Source organism: Peromyscus californicus, unplaced genomic scaffold (assembly GCF_007827085.1).
Source record: "Peromyscus californicus insignis strain IS unplaced genomic scaffold, ASM782708v3 Scaffold_11__1_contigs__length_118956290, whole genome shotgun sequence".
Taxonomy (NCBI): Eukaryota; Metazoa; Chordata; class Mammalia; order Rodentia; family Cricetidae; genus Peromyscus; species Peromyscus californicus.
Window position 1 is genome coordinate 34,452,168 of NW_026294402.1, and position 26,682 is coordinate 34,478,849.

The following is a 26,682-nucleotide window of genomic DNA, read 5'->3' on the forward strand; positions in this document are numbered from 1 at the left end:
CATGAAGCAAGAAAAGTGGATTAACATCACACGCACACGCACACGCACACGCACACGCACACGCACACGCACACGCACACGCACACGACACACAAGCCTGAGGAAGTTATCTCTTTTCCTTTTTACTGGAAACCTGGCAGGAGTGTAGTGATGTCCTAGTTCCGAGACAGCCCTCCCTCTAAGCCCTCCCCCATTTCCTAGTAAATGGATTCTCTACATAAATAAAATCAACCTTTCTCCCCAACGTCACAGCTGTCTCGGAAATCACTGCTGCCCTGTTTGACCAGATAAGAGACTTTTCGTTTCTGGCTGTTAAGACAGCCACTGGATACATAAGCACACTTCGGTCAACAATGGAAGTCCAGTAAGATTAGATTCCTAGAGATGCTCACCGCCATCTCAGTGATGTGGGCTATCCCATGACATCTACACAACGAGACAATCCCATGGTGACTATGCGAGCGACTGCCAAGTGGCGCATGACTGGACTAATCCTGTCTCTAAAGTATGTCCATCCTAAACTTTGTGCAGAGCTGGAAAGAATCAGTGTATTATTAAAGCAGCCCAAAGAGCATCTTATACAACAAAACAAACAAACAAACAAAAAACCCTGTAATTTAAAAGAATTTAGAGAATTTTAAAGAAACCAATATTAATTCCGCCTGTTTTGTGAAGCCAGCTTTCACGATCTGGAGTATTAGAAGCAGGCACAGAATGCCTCACTCTTGGCCACTCTCAGTCTGTGACAGTCCCTGCTGCGTTTGTCCATCCAGAGGAACGGCACAGAGGAATGGCAAGATTACAGCAGAGACTCACAGTGCAGGAAGTGTGGCCGTTAATGAGATGGTGCATAGTCTTCCAGAGGACCAGAGTGAAGAGCTGGGACCATGGTTCAGTCAGTATAGCGCTTGCTGACACAAGCAGGAGTCCCAGCTCCAGAAGCCCTGAGCTTATAATCACAGCCAGCATGGGGGAGGCAAAGACAAATGGATCCCCAGAGGCTCACTCCTAGTTTAATTAATGAGTTACAAGCCAATGAGAGGCCTTGCCTCTCCTCAACTCCCAAGAAAGAAAGAGAGGGGGCGGGGAGGGAGGGGAGGAGGGAGGGAGGGAGGGAAACAGAGACAGGACAGCACCTGAAGAAATACTGACCTCTAACCTCTATCAGCACCACCTGACCCTCTAAAACACACACACACACACACACACACACACACACACACACACACACACACAGAGCTCAAAGTCAGGCACACAGGTCACATCCTCACTACTACAGAAAATCTTTTCAGACTCAAATCTCAGTCCATCACAGCCCAATGTTCTCAAAGCAAGAGACTCTAAAGTGGGTGAAAATGTATTAAAGGAAGAATCAAGTACAGGGTATGTGTTGGATTTAAATGTGTTGCTTTTACTCTGTGAGGAAAGGTCACGGGGCACGACAAAACCCAGTATCAGAGCTTTATTGGGGGTGGGGGTGGGGGGCAGAAGAGAGTGACCAGGCCTGTGAAAGAGGCATGCAGGGAGAGAGAGAGAGTGGGGGAGGAGGAGAGAGCAGAAGAGAGGGGAGGAGTCTGTGGCCGGCTTTTTAAGGATTTCCCTGCACATGCGCATGTGGGCTTGCGGAGCTATGCCACGCTGTGCACGGGTGATGTAAGATACAAGACCCCTTGCTTGGCTACTGAACTGCACATGTGTGGTCGTGCGGCTGGAGGAGTGGCAGAATCCTAACAGTACGACCCTGGAAACTTGTTCTCACCAGTAGGAGGAACCCAAGAAGGGAAGACTTCACTGAGAGTGGCCATGGCAAACACAGGGCTGTGGCTCTGAGTATCTCAGATCCAGTGCACACAGGGTCTGCCGTCCAAAGCACACTTCTGACATATGCCACACCACAAATGCCAAGCAAGCCGGGGCAAATGATGTCCACATCCACCATGAGGAGCTTAGGGAACTAACTGAGCAGGTGTCTTAGTTAGTGTTTTCTGTTGCTTCGAAGAGACGCCATGACCACGGCAACTCTTATAAAGAAAACATTAATTGGGGTGGCTTGTTTACAGTTTCAGAGGTTCAGTCCATTATCATCATGTCAGGGAGCATGGTGGATGTGCAGGCAGACATGGTGATGGAACAGAGTGCTACAATTGCAGGCAAGGAAGTCAACTGCAGTCGTACTGAGGGAAGCTGGGGCAAAAGAGACCTCAAAGCCCATCTCCACAATGACACACTTCCTCCAACAAAGCCACGCCTTCTAGAAATGCCACTCCATTTGGGGGCCATTTTCTTTCAAACTACCACAGCAGGTTCTGAATGGGAAAGAAATTTAGGGGGCTTTTCTAGATGCTGTAAATCTAGAAGAGAACCCTTTATGGAGGTATACCTGGTCAGACAAGGAGGTTAAATATTTTTTTTTATCAGCGTCCATTACTAAGCAGCCCACCAAAAGCATGTCTGTTTAGGTAGCATCCAAGAGACAGGGTATCCTGGGGAGGGTGTTGTCAGGGTTACATGTAATTCAGTACTTCATTCTCTCCCCCTGGAATGGGCCAAGCAACAGATAACATGGAGGGAAGAGAGGAGTTGGCAATCAGATCCAAAAGGTGAAGCGTAGCTGAGGACATCACACTGAAAGCTGGACAGTATCGTCCTGAGATACTCAGTGCACAGCAGAGCTGCCTCGGGGACCTCTGTGCCATTTATTTTAAGTGTGTGCATGCTAAAAATCTGGACATCCATAGAGAGATGTGTAGGCTACTCTGGGAACCGAAAGAGCTATCCTCAGATCAAAACTGATGAAGTTCTTTGCTGTGGATATCACTCTGTATAAATAAAATGCTGATTGACCCATAGCCAGGCAGGAAGTACAGGTGGGACAAGCAGAGAAGAGAACTATGGGAAGTGGAAGGCTGAGGCAGAAAGATGCTGCCAGCTGCCACCATGAGTACCAACATGTAAGATACTGGTAAGCCACGAGCCATGTGGCAAGGTATAGATTTATAGAAATGGGTTAATTTAAGATGTAAGAACTAGATAGCTAGAAGCCTGAGCCATTAGGTCAAACAGTTTAAATAATGTAAGTCTCTGTGTGTTTACTTGGTAGGGTATGTGTGGCTGCGAGACTGGCAGGTGAGAGAGATTTGTCCTGACTGTGGGCCAGGCAGGACCAGAAAAACTCTAGCTACAGTCCTTTGACTAATTAGTCTTTTTTGGGGCCCACATCTTTATACTGACTCCATCTAGATTGAATCAAACCACTCATTTGGGCTAATGATGGGCATAAAACTGAGAAATGGGACGGAATTTAAAAGACTTTGAAAAACAAAAATAATGTTTAGAGAGACCTTGCCACACTGGCCCGGGACAGAATTTCTTTTGACACACTACCTAGCTTTGGCTTGACTTCTCCTGTGAGGGGGAAGTTCATTACTTTGTGAGACCTGTTTGCCATGCAAAAGTTCATCCTAAACTGGGCTGTGGTGGCATGCACCTTCAATCCCAACACTCGGGAGGCAGAGGCAGGAGGATCTCTGTGAGTTTGAGGACAGCCTGGTCTACAAGTCCCAGGACAGTTCCAGGACTGTTACACTGTCTCAAAAAAAAAAAAAAAAAAAAACAAAAAACAAACAAAGTTCCTCCTAACCTGAGCTGAATCCTTCTCATTTACAATTTATGCCCCTCTAATTCTATTTTGTAGGATTTTGTATATGTAAAGTGCTGTCAACCTGGAAATGGCGGCCAGCAAATGTATACCCAGCAACCCAGAAGCACGAAGGCCAGGAAAGCTATAGTGAGACAGATATTGCCTCAAAACTGAGTGCTATCAGACTTACCTAAACATTCTCTTTCCTCGTCTTCCCTCCTTTCTGTCAACCAGCTCTTATTTTCTGTTTGTTTGTTGTTTGTTTTTGAGACAGGGTTTCTCTGTGTAGCCCTGGCTATCCTGGAATTCACTTTGTAGACCAGGCTGGCCTTGAACACAGAGATCTGCCTGCCTCTGCCTCCACTCCCAGCTTTCAGTCAGCTCTTAGAACGATAGAGCCTCAAAACCATTCTCTTGATTCTAACATCTCTTTGAAAAAGACTGGTGATAACACACTAGATCTGCTCAAATTCATACAGATCTCAATTATGCACACCCCCTTCAAAGACCATCAGAAGAAGGTGTGTGGTAGGGCAGTCCCGTATTCCTAGCACTTGAGATTCAGGCAGAAGGATCAAGAGTTCAAGGACAGACTGAACCAAAGGAGATCTTGTCTTTAAAAAAAAAAAAAAAAAAAAAAAAGGAGCTCATTGTGTTATGTTTCAGCCTTTTGTAGCTGAAAAATTAAACCACCATGTTCTTTTTCATAGGAAATCCTTTCAAGTTAGTCAATAGTAGACTTATAAATAAGTTTGGTTTTGTTTGTTTTTTTTTGAAACAGGGTTTCCATATGTAACCTGGGCAGGCCTGCAGCTACGTAGACCAGGTTAGCTTTGTGCTTTCAGGGATCTTCCTATGCCTGACTCCAGAGTGCTAGCTTATAGGCATAAGCTGCCAAGCCCAAAAGAAATGCATCCTGAGTAGGCAAGATGGCTTAGCAGGTAAAGGGGCTTGCCATCACTCCTGAGGAGAACCCAAGTTCAATCCCCAGGGCCCACATGGCAGAAGGCCAGAACAGACTCCTGAAAATGGTCCCCTCTAATCTCCATGTGGCACACACACACACACACACACACACACACACACACACACACACACACTATAAATAAGCTATAATGTAATTATATGTAACTTTAAAAAAAAGATTTATTTATTTATTATGTATACAGCATGTATGACTGCGGGCCAGAAGAGGGCACCAGATCTCATTACAGATGGTTGTGAGCCACCATGTGGTTGTTGGGAATTGAACTCAGGACCTCTGGAAGAGCAGTCAGTGCTCTTAACCTCTGAGCCATCTCTCCAGCCCCCAACATATGTAACTTTTTAAGTAAATAAATCTTTCCTAGTATACAACTGATTTCCTCCTTTGAAATACATATCTCAAGTCAAGTACAGTGGCATACCCCTAGAATCCTAGTACTTGAAGAAACTGAGTCAGGAGGATCTCAAGCTAGGGCCAGCCTAAGCTACATAGCAAGAGGCTGTCTCCAAATAAGCAAAACCCAGAGCCCTACGGCAGGCCAGCTGAGTCTCTTTCAGTTCCCCTCCTGCTGGCCTGCTCTCTCCAGGTATGACTTCAGAATGTGTGCTCAGCATGCTAGAGGCTCAGGGGTCAAGGTCCAGCACTTCACATCAAATCACCTTTCTTTGACTTACATAAAAAAGAAACTTAACTCATGACCAGCAACCACTATCTGTAATCACAGTACTAATGAAACAGATCCTGGCCAGTCCTCACATCCCTAGTGCAGAACCAACAGACTCTCAGTTCCTCAACTCAGCATCTAGGAGCCTCCACATTCATTCCCCCCCGGTAACCTCTACATCAACCTCTTCCCCAATAACCCCCACCACACACAATCTGCTCCATTCCAAAGGCTTCAGCCTTCAGGGACCACAGGTGCCCATCCCAGGACACACAAATTCCTCAGGTACAAAATACTTTACCCCAGACAAAAACCGAAACAAAATTCCTTTTCCCTACATGAGCCATGCTACACTCAACGTGTGAAGTATGACTCAAATCCCACAGCCATCATGGTGACACAAGCCTTTAATCCCATCACTTGAAAGGCAGAGGCAGGCCGATCTCTGTGAGTTCGGGCCCAAGCCTGGTCTACAAAGCGAGTTCCAGGACAGCCAGAACTACAGAGAAACCCTGTCACAAAACAGAACAAAACAAAGCAAATGAATGCATGGTTCAAATCCTAAACCCGAAGTTTGCCGAGAGCTTTTGGTCGGCAGTTGGCTTCTCCCTTGGAGAGACAGCCCCCTGCCTTCAGGAACAGCAATGATGATGCTCCCTCTGGTTTCTGGGGCAACAGCTTGTCTTTGCAACCATTCTCCAAGGACAATGCCCCCCCTTCTACTTCCCATAACTCTCACACACAGCAGAAGCAACAGAGGCACTTCACCTTATTCTCCACTCCCCTCACATCACTCCCATGACTTTGAACTTACCTTTCTTGGCGCACTCGCGGACTCAGGAACCTGCTGGAATCATCGTCGTGGCTGCTCTGTTGGCTGCTCTGCTGGCTGCTGAGGAAAGACACAGGATGTGAACCGTTAGAACTTCTCTGGCTTTCTCAACCCTGGGGGAGGCCATCCAGACCTCAGCTATACAAAGACACGGGGTTACAACATCAAGCGAATGCAGAGAGAGTGCTTCCAGAGTGGAAGTGGGGGTGTGAGCTGAGAAGACATTTAACTGACTGAAAGTCACTGTCTGACATCCAAGGCATCTCTGCGGCTGTCCAGACCGGAGAAGGAAGAGCCTGATCTACTACCCAGGTCCCTAGGTATGTACGCCTCTGTAAACAAGCACTGACAGCTCCCAACTCGGTTGCTTAAGATCTCTGATGGGACAGTGATCCATTCTTCCTCAACCCACCCAAGCCCCCAAGGAGCTGGTGCAGATAGGAGAGGGTAGGGCTTGTAAGGTTGGAGGGAGGGAGACTGCCAGAAGGCAGAGACTTGAAGGGTTCTGCACCACCTACTGGGTCCGCTGCCCTGCCCCCAGGGAGGGCTGAGAGTAAGGGAAGAAAAGGGCAAAAATCCCTGATCGATCTTCCTATTCTGTGGGCTGGAGGAATACAGAGCTCAATTCAAAAGCAGAGTTCTAAAGGTGGGTGTGGTGGCGCACACCTTTAATCCATGCGCTCGGGAGGCAGAGGCAGATGGAGTTTGAGGTCAGCCTGGTCTACACTGCATACTCCAGGACAGCCAGGGCTACACAGAGAAGCCCTGTACCCCCCCCCAAAAAAAAACCCACAAACAAACAAAAAACAAAATAGCAGAATTCTATACATGTAAATATATTTAAAACTATTTTTAATAGAATTTTGCTCCAGGGTTGCTGATCCATGTAATTTCATATTCTTGTCGTGCACCACGTGGGGGTACAAGCTGGAGAAGAAATTCCAAGTCACACAGCTCCAGAGGCAAGCCTCAAGAGAGGTGTCTCAGTGTACTCCACGGAAAGAACTTGGCAGTGTAGCAGGAATCTTAGAAGGTCTTATTAATAAAATCAAACCCGGGGCCAGTTATTTGGGGTGAAATGCTGGATGGTCAGAGAGACAGAACAAGCCACAGCTAACCTCACCTGGCCAACTTCTCAGCTGATCCTGTTTCCTCAGACTGGAAGCCTCTGTGTCCTCATCCCAATGGCTCTCAGCTGAACTGCTGCTCGAAAACCTGAACGCTTAACCAGCCAAATTAACCAGCCAAATGCTTCTAGTTTCTGGTCCTCACGCCTTATAAACTTTTCTGCTTTCTACCACCACTCCCTGGGATTAAAGGCTGCTTTCTGGGATTAAAGGCGTGAGTCACCATGCCTGGTTGTTTCCAATGCGCCCTTGAACTCACAGAGATCCAGAGGGATTTCTGTCTCTGGAATGCTAGGATTAAAGGCGTGTGCAAACATTTTCTAGCCTAAATATCTTGTGGCTTTTCTGTTCTCTGACCCCAGGTAAGTTTATTAAGGTACACAATATTTTGGGAAATACAATGCCACCACATGGCAGGAAAAGCTGAAGAGGAGTGTCTAAAGTTCAGGATTTATGCCCTTTTTAATAGTCAACAGGCTCAACTAACCCAAAAGACCATGATGAGCATCACAGCCTCTCTGAGGAATAGGCTGGTTTTGATCTACTTTGGCCATAACAGGCTGGTACTTCCTGCTCACCCTACCTTTCTTCTGGCAACCAAAACTTAAAATTAAGCTAATTATAAGAGATTCTAGACCAAAATGATTATCAATATACCAGTTTCTGAAAAAGTAATTTTGACCTGATATTAGCAAGCCATCCCACTAGATGGCACTGTTGTTTCCCAAATCACAACCAAACCAGCACCACAGTCATCAGAATGAGTCGATTTTTGGGCGCCCCCTTCTGGTCTTCCCATGGTTTGGAAAGTTCAGTTTACAGGAAATAAAAACAACTGGTGGCCTTCACAATGTGTATTCGTTCCAAGAAACGAATTAATACTCACTGAAGGCCAACAAGATGGCTCAGTGGGTAAAGACGCTTGCCTCCAATTCCTGAGACCTGCAACCTGAGTGCTATCCCAGAGTTCACACTGGGGAAGGAAAGAACCACCTACCAAAAGCTGTCTATGGCACACACACACACACACACACACACACACACACACACACACACACACAGAATTCTTGAATATACAGAGGGAGCCCAGCAGACTCCTGGTTTTGTTCCCCACATGCCTACTACTGCAGAAGTTTATCTTAGATGGTCCCATTAATACTCTCAACACTGGGAAGGGCTGGGGAAAATCCATGGTAATTCACAAAGCAAGCTCCAGAAGGCAGGCCATGGTTGGGAAGCTTTGCAATGCATGCTGGACACATTCCCTTGACTCCACTGAACTACCATCCACCTCCCGACCCCAAGGAACAGACCCATGCAGAAAGTACAAGCTAACCTCACAAACCACAAGCAGATACCCTTGTGCCCTCTGAAGGCGCAGCTCAACGACTGGGGAGATGGGACCCGGCATCTTTTGGATATTTTTATTTAATTTAGCATCTTATTCTATTTTTGCAGGACTGGGGATAGAGCCCAGGGTTTTTCACGTGCTTAAAAAAAAAAAAAAAAAAAAGTGCTCTACCATCACGGAAACATCAGCTTGCTTTTATTTCGAGACAGTGTCACACTAAGTTTCCCAGGTTGACCTTGAACTCACTATGTAGTCCCAGGCTTGAACTTTCAAGCCTCCTGCTTCAGTTTCCCCAGTAGCTCAGATTCCAGGCATGTACCACCACATCCTGCCCAGCCCCATTTCTGAAAGGGCATTTCCTGCGCACAATCAGCTCTTCCTCTCCCAGGCCATCAATGATGCACTGCTCTCTCAAGCCCGGAGAGAGGTTTGAGACTTAGGCGGACTCAAGCTGCCACGAGACTTGCAAGATGGAATTCACTATTCCCCAAGCTTGATGGGAGCCACCCACACCAAGGCTGCAGAGACCAAAGCGCCCATTTCTCTGCTTTTGGCAATACTCTGCAGACCGCTGCATTAGCAACAATTATCTCATGCTAATTGGGAGTTTCAAAACACAGCCAGTGACAGTTACAGCTGTCTTTGATTAATAAACAAGGAGAAATAAATTCTCTCGGGCTGTGGAAGTGTTAGGAACAGATGAACTTGGTTTTCCCTGGCTTTACTTCTTATTGGCCTTATAACCCCGGGCCAGCTCACTTAATCCTCTCTTAGCCTAATTCCTCAAGAAATAGAGACTTACTGTGTTTAGTCACTACTTAATCCTCAATTTATAGAGCTGGGGATTAAATTGCAAGGAATCCGATCATCATGCCCCAAATCATGGAGACTCAAGTTCTAGTCTTGACTCTGCCACTTAACCATGTGGGAGGGGGAGATTTACTTTTTCCGAAAGGTCAGACGTGCAAAAAGACACGTGGCCTAAAAGAGTGCAATGAGGTTTAGAAATGGTAGAGATTGTGGCAGGCGGTGAATACCGAATAGCCACAGGTAGCTTGCCTGATAGATACTTTGAAACTGCCAAGGGGGTGGTGGTGGCGCACGCCTTTAATCCCAGCACTTGGGAGGTAGAGGTAGGCGGATCTCTGTGAGTTCGAGGCCAGCCTGGTCTACAAGAGTGAGTTCCAGGACAGCCAAGGATACACAGAGAAACCCTGTCTCGAAAAACTAAAGGTAAGATAAATCGACTCTAGTGTTTACACTTTCGGTTTGAATAGGAAAGGCGTATTCAGAAGGAGAAAGGAGGTAGCAGAGAAGCGGAGAATAAAGAAAGGTGGTTTCTGTTTGTCACCTGGCAAGCTTGTCTGGGAAAGTCTAATAATAGAAGTAAGTACACAGATGTGATTGGGACACTGTGAAGGACTGCCAGCTTCCTACACGACACACCTGATAGTCTCAGAGAGTACTTAGAAAATCCCGGGCTGGGAGTGAACTGCCAGTCTGCCTACAGGGCTGGGAGGAGGCTCACTTCTGCTTCACAGCTAGCTCCCGTGGGAGTCTGCCGCAAGAGCGGTAGCTGGACAAAGATTTAGGGGTTCAGAATGCAGCTCAATATTTTCCTCACTCATCCAAACCCACAAACGCTTTTCTGTTGAAGACTTCTTTCACCTCTAAACATGCCCGTGTCTGTGCTTCCTTTGGTTCTGGTTTGTCTTGCTGTTTGAGACCTGGTGTTGTTCTGTAGACTACGCTGTCTGGAATTTTTGTTTGTTTGTTTGTTTTGTTTTGTTTTTTGAGACAGGGCTTGAACTCACATAGACCCGCCTGCCTCTGCCTCCCGAGTGCTGGGATTAAAGTCGTGCGCCACCACCGCCTGGCCCTGTTTTTCCTTTTCTTTATGGCCACTGGTAACACACTGCCCAGTGACTGTTAAATCTTTGTCAAAACATAATAAACTGGTGCTTTATCATGCAGCCTATCTAAGCCAAAGTCGGAAGCTGTTGATCTAGGCAGTCATTTGGGGGCATCCAACCCAGGGCCCACACATGCCAGGCAAGCATTCTACTGCTGAGCTAGTGAGTACTTTTTCAAAGTTTCCCAATGACGGAGGGGGCAGGATGGAGGACCAACCCCAGGATTTGTGAGTTAATCAATTGAAATCTGAACCCACACCCAGCACTCTGGTTTTGCTCCCTAGGACAATGGCTAATCCTGCTTTTAAACTAGAAGTGGTGACATACAGCTGTGGTCCCAGCACTTGGAGAGGCTGAAGAAGATCATGAGTTCAAGGCCAGCTGGGCTATATATTGAGTTACAGCCTGGGCTGCAGAGTGAGACCTGTCTGGAACACCAAAGCAGACAAACTAGAATCCTAATCCTATGGGACCGCCCAAGCAGGTCTGACATGGAGAGTGATCAGGGTTTGGAAGGGCCTCCTTCCTGACTGCTGTGACTCCTGGGGCTTCCCTCTGTCACACTTCTGCTCTTCTGTTTTTCTTGAGAGTTTCATAAATTCTTCTGGTTGATCCTGAAGTGTTACCAGGACTCTTTCAGCCACTCACTCCTTCAATAAATTATCAAGGATCAACTACATAGTAAACATCATTCTGGAATCCAGATACTGGTGTCAATGGTAAACAAAACACCGGAAGTCCCTGCTCTCAAGGAGGTAACATGCTATCAGGTTACTTCCAACCAGGGAACCTACCCTTCAGGGACCTCTGACATTGTTACAACAGCACTGTACATTCCCCAGAGAGGTTATAGTTCTCATCAGATTCTCAAATAAGCCGTGACGAGTAAAAAGTCATCTGCAATGAGCCTGCTGTGGTACCTTACACTTGTAACCCTGGTTCCGGGAAACTAAGGCAAAAGAATTGCCGTGTGTTCTAGGTCAGCCTGGGCTAAACAGTGAGGCCTTGACTAGAGCTGGAGAGATGCTGTTAAAAGCACTGGATGCTCTTCCAGGGAACCCAGGTTCAATTCCCAGCACCCACAGGGTGCTCACCACCATCTGTAACTCCAGTTTCAGGGGATCTGACACCCTCCTTCTGGCCTACCTCATGTGGTACAGAGGTATATGTGCAGGCAAAATACCCATACATATAAAACAAAAATAAATAAATCTTTTAAAAAGTGAGACCCTGGCCAAAACCAAACATAAAACCCAAACGAATGAATGAATGAATATAATTTAAACGTTTAAAAAAAACCTAGAAAATCCATTGCAATCCATCTCCCTAAAGCTCTACTCGTGATGGATATACAGACAGCTCCCAAAGACAGCAGAGCAGAGAGCTGGGTGGACCCACAAAGTGGCCACTAATCACATATGATCGTGCGATTTTCAATTAATTAGAAATCCAATCCTCAGCTTTAGATATTCAATATCCATATGACTAGTGGTTCTGTAGTGGGCAGTCCAGAACACTTGCCTTCTCCTAGGGAGCCTTACTAGACAGTATTTGTGTAAGAAGTTTTCAGTTCAAAGCCAGAACTGGAATTCTAGCTCTGCCACCTGGGTTCTGAGCAACACAGAGGAGCAAACCTAAGTCCTCTCTGTGTTCCCATCACCCTGTCTGTTCAGATGTAAGTTAATAAGACTCCTTACAAAGACTGAGTCACCTGATTAACATAAGCATTTAACCAAAAGATTGGTAATCAGTAAATAAACATCCAACAAATGGCCACAACCCTTGTATTTATTACCATAGAGCACTGAGCTCCTAACATCCATCAGGACTCTCACGGTGAGGAGCAGGTCCATTTCTGACTTCAGTGTCCTTTCCCTCTCTTTGGTCTTCACTATGAGATTCACATAAACCGGAAGTACACCTGCTGTGGGATGTTCTGTATGTCAAATGTGTTGCTGATTAGTCAATAATTAAAACACTGATTGGCCATTGGCTAGGCAGGAAGTGTAGGCGGGACAAGGAGGAGAATAAAACTGGGAAGTGGAAGGCTGAGTCAGAGAGACACTGCCAGCCGCCACGATGACAAACAGCATGTGAAGATGCCGGTAAGCCACAAGCCATGTGGCAAGGTACAGACTTATAGAAATGGATTAATTTAAGCTGTAAGAACAGTTAGCAAGAACCCTGCCACGGCCATACAGTTTGTAACCAATATAAGTCTCTGTGTTTACTTTGTTGAGTTTGAGCGGCTGTGGGACTGGCAGGTGAGAGAGATTTGTCCTGACTGTGGGCCAGGCAGGAAAACTCAAGGTAATGGCGTCCAACGTGGTGGCAAGAGTTTCCACCTAAAAACTGAGAAAAAAAGATTCTAAAATGGAGCTAAAAACAGCTTCCTAATTGTCTCTCTCAAATGAGCGGCAGCTGCCGGTTTGAGCTACTGGAGGGTTCCTAGCGCGCTCGACCTGCAGTATGGCGGGAATGAGGTCTCTGCAAGAGGCACATTAAGCTGCGTGGTGGATTTAGCCTTTGCTAGTGCAAAGCAAAGGGAGAAGTTTCTGGGCTACACGCTGCTTGGATAAAAGCATAGAGACCCACAATAGCTCCCAGAGCTGGTGGTAAACTACCACTGCCATGTTGGGAAGCTGAGGTGGGTGGAGCCAGCAGTCACAGCTGCTGCAGTTTAAAACAATAGATTCACAATAAGACAGATTCAGATGTAATAGTTTACAGTGTGTGTAAAATATACATAGGCTTGAAAGAGACAAAAAAGGTGATATATACAGTTATATAAACAAATACATAGTTTTAAAAAATAAAGTCTTTAAAGAGATAGTAAAATTAATATAAAAAATAAGCCATGTAAAGATGAATATCACACAGAGAATCTGGATTGTGTTGTCTTTGGGATTCTTAACTACAGAGAGATATTTGATTGTAAAAGAAGCTGAGTTAAACCAATATGTATATTTTAAAGATATCTTGACTTCAAAATTTGGATGTAAGGATGTGTTGCTTTGGAAAGGAGACTCTGCTTTTGTTCCCACAGAAAGCCAAAGGCTATGGATTTGTTCCAGATTAAGATACATCAGGTTTGACCAGCCAAGACCCCCTGAAAGGTCTCCGATGACACCATGGCCCAGATGACCCAACATCCAGAATGGTTTCAAGGCAGCTGGCTCAGACGATACAGCCTCACAGACTACTCCATGATCCTAAAATTTTCTTTGTGTCCCCATAAGATACAGCGCCCCCCTCCAGCAGGAAGTAGTAAGAGAAGCTACGCCCAAATTCCCAAATTATATGTAATTTTACTTTGTTAAGGTTAAAACCTTCTTTTTTGAAAAAAAAAAGGGGGAAGTGCTGTGGGATGTTCTGTATGTCAAATGTGTTGCTGATTAGTCAATAATTAAAACACTGATTGGCCATTGGCTAGGCAGGAAGTGTAGGCGGGACAAGGAGGAGAATAAAACTGGGAAGTGGAAGGCTGAGTCAGAGAGACACTGCCAGCCGCCACGATGACAAACAGCATGTGAAGATGCCGGTAAGCCACAAGCCATGTGGCAAGGTATAGACTTATAGAAATGGATTAATTTAAGCTGTAAGAACAGTTAGCAAGAACCCTGCCACGGCCATACAGTTTGTAACCAATATAAGTCTCTGTGTTTACTTTGTTGAGTTTGAGCGGCTGTGGGACTGGCAGGTGAGAGAGATTTGTCCTGACTGTGGGCCAGGCAGGAAAACTTTAGCTACATACACCTACCTCCCATCGCTCTACACCAAGGCTGACAGACGCCACTCCCTTCGGTCTCCCAAATCCCCATGGCCCACTCGTCCCTCCTCTGGCTGCTCAGATCCCTCTCTCATCACTCCACACCCAGATTACTTGAATGGGCTCCCAACTGCCTTTCCTGTTGCCAGTCTGGGCCCCTCTCCAGTCCACCCTCCACAATGACACAGTGTGATTCCATTACTTCAGGTCACTCCCTGGCTTAAAATCATGGGGCTAGCCCAGGGATATAGTTCACTGGTTAGAGAGCTTGTACTGTGTGCTCTGGGCTCTGGGTTTGATTCCAAGAAGCCCAGGAGGAGCACACACACATGCATGCTTACACACACACACACACACACACACACACACACACACACACACACACATCCTTGGGGTTTCCCATAATTTTGGAGCCAAGTTCACACTCTTTATTTTTTTTTTCCACACTCTTATTTTAACAAGAAAAGCCTCCCAGCCTGATGCTGTCTCACTTCCCAGGTCCCTCATCTACAGCTAGCTCCACTCCAGCCATGCTTCTTGTCTGCCTTTGAATCTACTCCTTTTCTGGCCTGTCATATCCTCTCTCTACTTCTTTCTTTCACTCAGTAAACCCAGTAATCCCTGCCCTGGGGCGTAAATGGCCTAAGGATTGAGCTCAGACTCTAGTGTTTACTGCCTGTATTCAGATATTTGGGGTTTTTTTTGGGTGGGGGGTCCAAGATGGTGTTTCTCTATGTAGCCTTGGCTGTCTTGGAACTCACTTTGTAGACTAGGCTAGCCTGAACTCACAGAGATCCTCCTGCCTCTGCCTTCTGAGTGCTGGGATTAAAGACATCTGCCACCACCGCATGGCCTGTATTCAAATCTTAACTCTTCCGCTCAGGGCACTCAGTTTCAACCCTCATAAGACAATCCACATTACAAAATAACATCTCCATTATTGGGATGTTATAGGAGTTAAAACCCCCAAGATAGGCTGGCACTAAGTAGATATACTATGTCTGTAGATACTATTTCTCCATTATTCTTCAAAATTAGTCTCTTCAGGAAGGAAGTCTTCCTGATGGCTATCATCTCCACTCTAGCATGCATCAGCCTGAAATGACCTTTTCCGTATTTGTCGTACTTGGATGGATTCTAATGAGTAATTTGCTTCGCAGCCCGCATGGTGTCACACGTAGATAATTCCAGCACGTGGGAGGCCGAGGTAGGAAGAGATCGAGTTTGAGGATAGCCAGGGCTACACAGCAAGACCCTGTCTCAAAACTATATGACAATAACTTCACTTCACTAGATCTTCTACCTGTAACTAGAAATTATTTGAAATTAAAGGTCCCATTTTAATTGTAATTTCTTTCCTTTCCAAGTGCCTAGCACATAGTAGGTATACAACTATGTCAAAGATGTGAATGAGTGACTTTTCTCTCTTGCACTTATAAAGGTCTCTTATCCCACTAGCCAGTCCAAAAAAAGACTCCTTTTTGAGAGCTCTCAAATCAGCAGATTGTGTACTTTCCTTCTTGTTCCTCAATATTTTCCAAATGCCAGTGTTGAAAGGACCCCAGTCAACATTCCAGGACATGGAAGGGGTCATCCATGACCTTTGCTTCAAGAATGGAAGCCCTGATTCTGAGATCTGAAGATGCCAACTAGAATGAGACAGACATATGTGCCCCCACCACACCCCCCAAATTAAAAGGGCATCACAACAAAACCACCAGCTACCTCCTAATGCCAACCCTCTTCTGTCCTACCCGCACCCCAGAGACATGATTTCTCTCTCAGTCGTTAAAGGTGAGGAGTTGTATCTCAGGCTTAAGACAGCTTTCATCACAAGATGGGCAAGAAAGACTGAGGTTCTTCAAGTACCCACTGTGAGCAAAAGTTGGCAGTGGGCTGAGACTCCTCTGTTAGCTTCTCTTACAGAATTATGAGTTTCAAATCTCCATGCCAGTCTTAGGTTGTCACAAAAACAGGTAATTACACTATGGCCGTGGAAACAATAACTATTCTATCCAATGCCTTGTTCTATGTTATTTTTTAATGAAGAGTAAAGAACTCTTCAGCCACAATAAAATTCTAGAGCTCTGGCACCACACAATTAAAAGAATTATACTTACCCCATTACATTCCTGGAATGGGTTCTGAGAACCGGGCAAGTGAGTTAGTCTCAGCTCCGACTCCCTCCAGCTGCTCTTAGATGAAGCAGCACATGGCTTCCCCCCTTGTTTCCAACATCCTTGTTGCCACTTTGGCCTCAGTCACTACTTAGCTGAATCTTAGGTACTCTCTCGAAAGAGTGAATGCAAATGAACCAGGTCACTCAGAGGTAAATCTTTCACTCAGGAAGTAATGCGGTCAACCAAGTCCTTTCTCAGAACTTGAAGTCTGTGAGGATTGGTCAAGTCTCTGGACAGCGGGCCTCATAAACCTTTTTGCCCCCACAGTTGTCTCTCCTTCCTGCTCTTAACATCCTGTGCCCCCTCCCAGGCTGCAGAAAAGCCCTTTCTTCCCTAAGCCCAGACAAGTCCTGTCATGGGAGGAAGACACTGCAGAAACGCTGCAGGAACAGCTCAAAACCGAAGCAAGCAGGAGCCACGGTGGGCACAGACCCCTCACAACCTTCCTCTGAGACTCTGATTTCCTCGGCTCCCTAACGTAAAAAAGGAGTTCAAGCTGCTTTTCCATTCAGTTCCTGTTACGGGAGTACGACACAACACTCAAGCGCTGCGTGACTGTTACCTACAACAAACACCCTAGCTTCTCCACATCAAAAATCCTTAGACTGGCCGGGCGGTGGTGGCACACGCCTTTAATCTTAGCACTCGGGAGGCAAAGCCAGGCGGATCTCTGTGAGTTCGAGGCCAGCCTGAGCTACCAAGTGAGTTCCAGGAAAGGCGCAAAGCTACACAGAGAAACCCTGTCTCGAAAAACCAAAAATAAAAAAGTCCTTAGACTGTATCCCCAGCTGCCATGTTCTGGAAGATACGCCTAACTGTTATTTGGTTCTAATTAATTTGCATACATGTTGTGTTTCTAGTCAAGGATACCTAACTACCATCTAGAAACTCAAGGGCAGCATCAAAGAGCATGCCTTTGCACAATAGGTTGAGAAAATGCAAAGAAATCTAACCTGGATTGTTGTGTGTTGTGGTTAACATATGAGATGTTCCTCATGTTTTGAACACTAAGTTAGCAGTCATTAGCACTATTTGGGGAGGTTGTGGGTACTTTAGGGCAAGAGGCTTAGAGAGAGGAAGCAGGTAGAGGCAGGTACCCAGAGGCTGTTCCTGATCACTTCCTGTTGTCTTCTCGGCTGCAGGTCTACTGTAATGTGGACAGTGTCTGCCACACGCTCCTGCTGCCAAGGTGTTCAGCCTCACTCTGGGTCAGAAATACAGAGTCCATTTACCATACACTGAATCCTCTGGAACCATGAATTTAAACAAATCTTTCATTTGTTAAGCTTTTTTTAATTGTTATTATTGTATGTGTTTGGCATGTCTATGAGCTACGTGGCAGCGTGCATGCCATGGGGTGTGTATGACATATGTGAGGTCATGCGTGTGTGACATGCACGTGCAGATCAAAAGACAACTGTGTGAAGTTGACTCTCTCCTTCCGTCTTTACATGGGTCCCAACAATCAAATTCAAATCTCCAGGCTTGTGTGGCAAGCACCTTTGCCCACTGAACCACCCCACGGTGGTCTCTTGAGTTTTGACAGATGTTTCTCTGCTATGACACCCAAAGTAACAAATACCTCTTGTTGTACAAGAACATTTGTGTGGTTGCAGTCGGGCTCTGGAAATATAAACGACTGGAAAGCCCTCCTTCCTCCCTCCAGAAACCAACTTCGTAAACAATATATGATTTGCTATTGGCTTGATCTCCCCATGGCTTCTCATCTTCTACCTGCTTCTGAAGAACTGAGCTCTTCCCAGTCTCTTCCTCCTCCCACATCACGCATCCAGTCTATCTGTCACACCCAAACATACAACTGCTCACTCCCTAACCTGTATCCCCAGCTCTGGTTCCCTGTAGCTGGCTGTTCTGTCACCAAAACCTGCCTTCCCTGGCTCCTCCAGCAACATGTACAAAACAATGCCCTTCACCATCACTTCTCCGAAGCAGCTCATAGCAGCCTGCGTAAGGCCAGTTACCTTCATCCTCTTCCATCAACTCAGTGGTCCAAACGAGGAAACTCAGAAACACTGCCACCTCCAATCTGTCGCTGTTAAGATCCTCCTGCCTCTGATCTGCCTTTGCAACCATCATCTCTTCCCTGTCTCTAACACTCCAACCCAAGGACCAGCCACACTGGCTGCATCACTTCAAGACTGTTTCATAAGAGGTTCCTATCTCCTGGCTCATCCTGGATTCTGACCCAAGGGGTCCCAAGTACGGCCTGAATGGGGTGTTTTATTGCTGTTTTGGTTTTGGTTTTGGTAATTTGGTTTTGATTTTTTTTTTTCTTTTTTGCAGGGAAGGGTTTTGAAGAGGCAAATCTCGGGTCTGCACATGACTGATTCTCACTCTATTGGGAGGGACCTTTCACTTCCCTAACGACTGATAAATGTTTGCAAACCAGACTGGATCCACTGATTTGAATCATCTGCTAATTTCTGTGGTGTAAACACTTCCACCATGCTTGGTTTCTCATGTCACTGAAATCAGTATTGGGAAATGAAAGGCACAATCAACTTTTGATAGCTGACATTAGCCCACCACAAAACATGAATATGCCCAGACTATTTCCTATAACCTTCTAAAGCAGCTTTTAAAAACAAACAAATAAGCCAGATGTAGTGATGCATGCCTACAATCTCAGCACTCGGAGGGGATCTTGACTCTGACTTCAAGGCCAGCCTGGTCTGCATAGTGAGCTCCAGGACAGCCAGAGCTACATAGAGAGACCCTGTCTTGATAAACAAACAAACAAACAAACAACAAGGAAACTTAAGACATTCCTCTTTCCAGGTTTATTTCATCTTTTAAATTATATTTTTTATTGACTTTGTATATGTCATAAAACACTTTTGTGTAGCAGACAAGTGGAGGTCAGAAGACTTGCAGACTTGCGGGAGTGAGTCCCAGGGATGGCAGCAAGGGTCTGAGCCATCTCAGCAGCCCAAGGGAGGCTGTCTGTGATTAACACACACTATTTGCATGGATGGAAATATTAATATGCATAAAGATATTATAGGTTGTATTTTAAAACACTATAGAGTGTCTTGGTTTGTTTTTCCTTTTCTGTTTTTCTTTCTTTGGGGAGGGTAGGTTTATTTTATTTTTAATTACATACATGTTGAGGGGAGCTGTTTATGTGAGTTCAGAGGCATTGGATTCCCCTGGAGCTGGAGTTATAGGCAGTTTGGAGTCACCTAATGAAAGTGCTGGGAACCGAACTCAGGTCCACTAAGCACTAAGCAATCTCTCCAGCCCCCCTCCCCACCTTGTTTTTTGAGACACAATACCTTAAAGGTTCTATCTAGGTAGCCAAGGATATCCGTAGACTTTAGATCCCACTACCTCTGCCTCCCAAGTGTCGGGGTTTCAAGTATGTGCTCTCATGCTTGACCCAACATTAATTTTTAAAAAGTGAAAAAAATATATATGCTGATCTACATTTTAAGAAAAGAAAAGACTTTAGGGAGATGCAGAACATGTCTAAGATTAAACTATGCATGAGCTAGAAAGTAAGGGTTTCGATGCAAGGCTTCTGCCCCTGAATTTTCTGTCCTTTTGCCTTGAGCTAACTACGATATTGAACCCCAGTGTCCACATGGAACCTCAAGAAGTGGGCCTCAGAAATGATTAAACTGAGGACAGATCTGATCTCTGGTGGGACTCCAAAGGGCTTGGACATTCATTTTGCTGTGTTGATCAAGACAGAAGACGCAAGATCATCTCGGAGTCCAAAACAGCAGAGGCCTTGACACAGAAGTGACAAGAACCTTCAGTGACCACTGCAAGACAGTTTGCTAGGTGACATCACCACGGAGGCCACTAGATCACAGGTGAAGAAGATCTCTTCCTTAAGAGCAGATGTAGCTCATCAACCAGCTGGGATGGGGGGAGGGGATGGGACACAGCCTACAGGCAAGCCAAATAAGGAAGAATAACGAGACAGAGGCCAGAGCAGGAGATTCAGGGCTCCAGTGACTTCTAGGAGGCCAATGAAGGTTTGGCCTACAGCCCCAAAAGAAGTCTGGAGACCACAGAGGCCAGTATCATTCCAGTGAGGCATGAGGGCAGGACTCACAGGAGCCAGGACAGCTGCAGAATTCTCGTGCCCTGCTGGCTGACCTCTTCACAAAAACAAACCCAGGGAACTGTCCCAGCCCAGTGCCAACTTCATTCCTCTGTCAGCAACACTCAGGAGCTTGACTCGGGAGTAGATGGGCAGCTGATTGCCCCAGAACAACACTGAACTACCACAGGAGCATTTTAGCAGACGCCTGAGCCCCCAGAGCACTCTCAATAGACCAAACTCTATTAACAATACATGTTTTCGCCTTTGTTGCTACGACTTCTCAGCATTAACCTTGTTACCCACTGCAGGTGCCTCTCTGGTAACTTCGGAAAAGGCTTAAAATATGGGGCTGGGGAGGTGATTTAGTCAACCAAGTGCTTTTGAGGTGAGCATGAGAAGCTGAGTTAAGCTCTCCAGCACCCACATAAAAGCCAGGGAATCCCGGCACTAAGGAGGCAGAGACATGAGGATCCCGAGGGCTTGGCAGTCTAGTCTGATCAGTGAGTGTCAGGTTCAGTGACAGACTCTCTCTGAAGGGGAACAAAAGGGTGAAGTATCATCGAGGAAGATTTATGACGTTAATCTGTGGCCTCTACATGCACCCACACGTGGACCAGCACACAGGAACACATATATTGCACATGCAATACACACATGCCAAGCCTGAATATATGTGAATCATGAAAGGTCACAAGGTTGTAAAGCTTTGAGCCCTGCCACAGAAAGCCAAGGACAGAGGAACCCAAAAGAGGCCGCTGAAGCATCTATAAAGAAGGACCAGTTCTTGGGACCTAGAGGACAAGAAAGTAGGAGGGTGACATGTCACAGACTAATTGTTCTAGGGACTACCGGCCTCGGGGACAAACAGCCTGCAAGCTTTTCTACATTCCAGAAAGAAACCCCTCAGTTCCCTGCTTCCCCTTTCTGACCCACTCTTTCCGACTCAGTCCAACTTCATTTGCCCTTAGCACCAGGAAAAAAACAAAAACAAAAAACAAACAAACAAATAAAAAAACTGGCTTATAGGAAAATTGTTACCTTGTTTTTCAATTGGAAGAAATAAAAATGGTCCTAACCACAAACTCTGATCATGTTCTAACTGACATGGGGCCCTCAGGGCCAGGAAAGAAAGAGCACTATGGAATGAACCTGCAGGCAGGAGGAAGAGAGTCATGGCTGACCTGTCCTCTCTGCCACTTTCCACACAATACTGGATAGCATAGATACCCTGTGAAGCATTTGGGAGTTTGGTGGTGGTAGCAACTGTGGTAGTTTATTCCAGACCCTGGCTGGTCTAGAACTCATGAGCCGCATACCTCAGACTCTCAGTGTGGGGTTACAGTCTTGCCTCGCCATATCCTGCTCCAGTCAAGCATTCTGACAACTTTTGTTTTCTTGTGCTTTTGTTTTTTATTTTTTGGTTTGTTTTGTCTTGAAAAAGGGTCTCCGTATGTACCACAAGCTGGAACTGAACTCACTATGTACATCATACTGTCTCTGAATTCCTGATTCTCCTGCCTCCACCTTCCAAAGACTGGGATTATAGGTGTGTATCACCATGCTTGGATCACTTTGAAAACTCTCTCTCTCTCTCTCTCTCAATCAATCAATAAATAAACAAACTTATTACATTTTAAGTGCATGTGCCTGTGGAGGGGGGGGGCATGGCGAGGTATGCGTTCAGGCTACATCCATCTTAATGGCCCCACCGTGACAACTTTCTAATAAGCCATTTATATCATGCATGTTACTAACACAGAGGTGGCAGGTATTGAAAAACTTGGAAGACTGAACAAAGCAAAGACAAGTTGAATCACCCACAAATCTTTTATTTAGGGTTTGAATAATTTAGTGAAACACACACATATACAATATCACACTCCTACCACACATCCAACAACCCTTTCTCCTCCTTTGCATTTTTAAGACTGGCTTCACTGTAGCTCAGGCTACCCTGGGACCCACTTTGCAAACTAAATTTCAAATCCCTCCAATCCTGCCTCCGCCCCTAATTTTGGTGATTGTGGCTCTTTCCCTGCCCCCTCCACACACACAAAAAAAGGCACAGTTTTTGCATGATGGCCTGTACTCAGAGGAAAGATGAGAGGCAAGCATGGGATGGGCCAGAGGTTGGGCAAAAGTCAAAGACACAGTCCAAAGAGGCTGCCCTCCAGGGTCTAAACCTGAACACACGACGCTGGCTCTGGTGGCTCAGACTTGAAGTCTCAGCCCAGAAAGAGGAGGCAGAAAGACCGCTGTGAAATTAGGCCAGCCCAGGCTACAAAGTGAGACTCTGTCTCAAAAACAACCATAATTTTTTAGAAAGGAATTCAAATCTAGAAGATAACTATGAAAAAAAAAAACCTAAAAGTTCATGTCCCGCAGGAAGGAGAAAGTAACATAGACTGAGTGCCTACCATAATAATTTTTCACACAGAATTTCATTGAAAAGTCACGGGTTAGGAGGGTAGGTTGGTTTTGTTGCTGTTTTGGCTTTTGAGATGGAATTTCATGTTGTCTAGGCTAGCCTGAAATCTACTAGCCTTGAACTCCTGGTTCTCCAGCCTACACCGCTCAAATGTTGAAATTCCAGACTTGTGCCACCACACCAGGCTCAAAGTCATTCCTTGAGGAAAATTATTCTCTTATTCAGATTCAATTTCTATTTATTTTCCGTGATTTCTTTGAACTAAGAATCCTATAGCCAAATACTCCAGTCTTTCTTAATGCAAATGGTCTTCGATGAATGTAACTTCCCCATCTTCCTCATCCAGCATCTCCTGCTCAGGTCTTTCCACATGCAAGGTAGACAATTGCATGGTGGTACTCAAGCCAAACCCATCACGCAGTGTTACCAAAACACTCCGTGTTAAGCCTGCCATGCTGAGAATGTTGAGGTTCCTTCCCACACTCACTGACTGAGGAGATCTGACTCATGGATAAAGGAAAGTTCAAAGAGCATACAGGTCAAGTGTCAGAAGAATATCCTCCCCAGACACCATTTCCCAACCGGAAGTACCTATGTGCGGCTTAGACTACTCCGCCTCTACAGACATGTCCACAGCTGAAAGTGGAGCACATCCCTATCATAAGCAATGAGAAATTTCCTGATATTTTTAACACTTCCCAGGCTGAGTGGCCAGCAGAAGAAAGGGAACATCTTGACCCTTTGAATGACAGGGATATGTTCCACTTTTAGCTGTGGACATGTCTGCATAGGCGGGGTAGTCTAAGCCGCACATAGGTACTTCTGGTTGGGAAATGGTGTCTGGGGAGGATACTCTTCTGACACTTGACCCATATGCTCTTGGATCTTTCCTTTATCCATGAGTCAGATCTCCTGAAGATTAAAAAAAAAAAAAAAAAGGTGATCTGCTTCCAACTCATTCTTCTTTAAGATAGAATCTTGCTATGTAGCCCTTGGCTGGCTTTGAACTCTCTGTTCTGTTGCCTCAGACATGCACACCACATCCTCCTCCAAATCCTCAAGTCTTCTTTCATCCTTTTTCTTTTTTTCTTTTTTTTTGGGGGGGGGTTCCGTCCATTTATTAATCCAAATAAAACTCCCGTCTCTTAATGACACATGCTAGGCATACAGTAAGTATTCATCAACTGAATGACTGTGGCTAATGAAACTGTGACATCATGATACACATGTTTTATAAAATTCAGTGTAATTGACAAAGGGAATGCAGAATGTATACTTGACTGGGCAATCAAGGTAAAAATCTTTTTCTATTTATTATTTCATCCTTTTTCAAAGTATTTATTATCTACCTTGGCAGTGCCAGGACCTGAAGTCAAGGCCTTGCAATCTAGGGAAGTGCTCTCCACCAGCAATAAATGTCCTCAGCCCTGTCTGTGTAGTTTCTTCTCATGGTGGCCGTAGTTGGAAGGTCATGAACAGCAACGCAATAGGCCCTGTCTGTTTCTGCCTGGCTGAAGGAGAATCTTACTTGGAATGGACCAGTAGATTCTGTGGTGAGCAGGTGCTTTGGGAGTGTGAATATTTATGTGGTAGGCTCACGACTGTTTTTCCATCTCAGCATCCTTCATGCGTTGAAGTCATCACCTTTTCCATTTTCCTCTTCTGACCTTGTTCCTGTGACTAGTGAGTGATTCCACTCTGCTGCGTCTATTTCCTCTCTGCTTCTTCCTTCCCTGAGATCAAGCCCCCACCCCTATTGCTTGACACACAGTGTTACTGTGTCAAAGACAACGGCCTAACAGCCTCCCATCCTAATTCTTTCTGATGCTTCTACAGCGTTTAAAATGACTTCTGCACTAGGAGAAATAACAACAACAACAAAAACAAGTATTTCACCCTCAGTGAAATTTCAATGGTGCCTAATGAATTCTCATCATGTATTTAATAACCACTTATGGTGGCTCCCCTCTGTGCCAGGTGTCATAGGAAAGAACACAAACATTTAAATGGAAATGGGGCATAATGATTCATGCCTCCGATTGCAGCGCTCAGGGAACTGAGACAGGTAGATTGCTGAGAGAGTTCAAGGCTAGTTGGGTTTCAGAGTAACACTTTGTCTCAAAAAGTCAAAAAGAAAACATTTAAATAGAGTGGAGGATAGGGATGTATTTCGGCAGCAGAATGCTTAATTAAAATACATAAGGCTGGTTTGATACTCAGCAACATATGCGTGCACACACACACATACACACTGTCAAAAACAATGAAACATATATCCTTTCATTTAGTAGTCTGCTCTCTGGTGAAGAAAGCCGTTCACTGATACACACAATGCCCACACTGCTGTGTCTGGGGTAGGGTTGAGAAGCACATCAGCAAAGCTCAACACCGTATGAGGGAAAGGATACCTAAGAGCCGCAGGAGGAAACAGACAGGGCTCCACAAAGGAGGAAGCGTTTGACTGACATTTCAAAGTCGACTGCATTTCCACTAGGCAAACCACATTCCAAACAGGGACTGTCACTTGGCCAAGGTGGAAGCTTGAAGAAGGTTCGGGCTCAGTCAAGCATCACAACTCCACGTGACTGGAGATGAAGGCTGAGGTGGGAACGGTGCAAGGAGAATACGGCAGAGACGGTAGGGGCTGGAGAGCAAAGAGGCGCGCTACGAATGCTAACCTCTGCTACGGCATGACCAATGCAACCACAAACACACTGCAGCTGTGGCTACCTGCACAAGATCTGCACTTGAGCACACGTGAGCACGCGGGGGGCGCGCGCGCGCGCACACACACACACACACGCACGCACGCAAGCACGCACGCACGCAAGCACGCACGCACACGCACGCACGCACGCACGCACGCAAGCACGCACGCACGCACTGGGGTAAGAAGGGGGACTAGTTGGGAAGAAAAGCGTAGTCAGCAGGAGTGAGAGGGATAAGAAAGGGTAATGGGGTGAATATAATCACGATACATGTATGTATACAATTGTCAACATTTAACCAAAAGAAGGAAACCCAGGCTGCCCTGTTTCCTCTGCTTTTCAATGTCCCTCCTGGGACATTGCTGTCTTCTTTACTCGTCCCACCTGAGCACAACACAAAACGAATGTAGTCAGGCAAGCAGTTAAGACCTAAGGACTGGCTAATTCCCACCACCTTCATCAATTGCCAGGTACCTCTCCAGCAAGTCCCCAGCGAGCACTGTACCTTGGAATTAAGAGCAAGAAGCATGCTGAAACGGGTCAAGGAAAGATCCCAGGGACTTCTCACCAGTCTCTCTGTAGCAAACACATGCACACGTCTCGAGTCTCGCGAACAGTAATACTCATCAACTAAAACAAAATATAGAAACAGTAAAGCACAGGGGGGCAACAGCAGGGCCAGGCTCAGAGCCGCACCCAGCCAGACTCTGTCATCCGGTCTGCGGAGCGTAGAGCAAGCACACCCCATGCCGAACCCCAGATGACCCATCAGTGACAGATGAACAAGTAGGGCCCGTCTGGCCTTAAAAGAGCAGTGGAACTAAGTGAAGAATTTTTTTTTGGGGGGGGGGGGGTGAGGCAGAGTGTCTCTGTGTAGCCCTGGCTCTCCTGGAGCTTGCTCTGTAGATCAGGCTGGCCTCGAACTCATAGACATCCACCTGCGTCTACGTCCCTGAGTACTTGGATTAAAGGCAGCATGTGCCACCACCACCCAGCTAAGTGAAGAAATC

General features: G+C 45.9%; 1 protein-coding gene and 1 long non-coding RNA gene across 3 annotated transcripts in view; one reads left to right on the forward strand and one right to left on the reverse strand.

The window, feature by feature from the left end:
* Positions 1–26,682, reverse strand: part of Gramd1b (GRAM domain containing 1B) — a 175,833-nt gene that overhangs the window by 123,467 nt on the left and 25,684 nt on the right. The window contains exon 2 of one of the 2 annotated variants that reach the window (XM_052757113.1): positions 6,104–6,178. In XM_052757113.1, coding sequence (XP_052613073.1) covers positions 6,104–6,178 — 75 coding nt within the window. Of the gene's footprint in view, positions 1–6,103; positions 6,182–26,682 lie in introns of both variants that reach the window. The other variant, XM_052757103.1, reaches the window with a different exon arrangement.
* Positions 6,189–19,505, forward strand: LOC128122009 (uncharacterized). The gene is made up of 2 exons (XR_008222304.1): positions 6,189–6,441; positions 18,766–19,505. It is a non-coding gene; the product is annotated as an uncharacterized LOC128122009 (long non-coding RNA).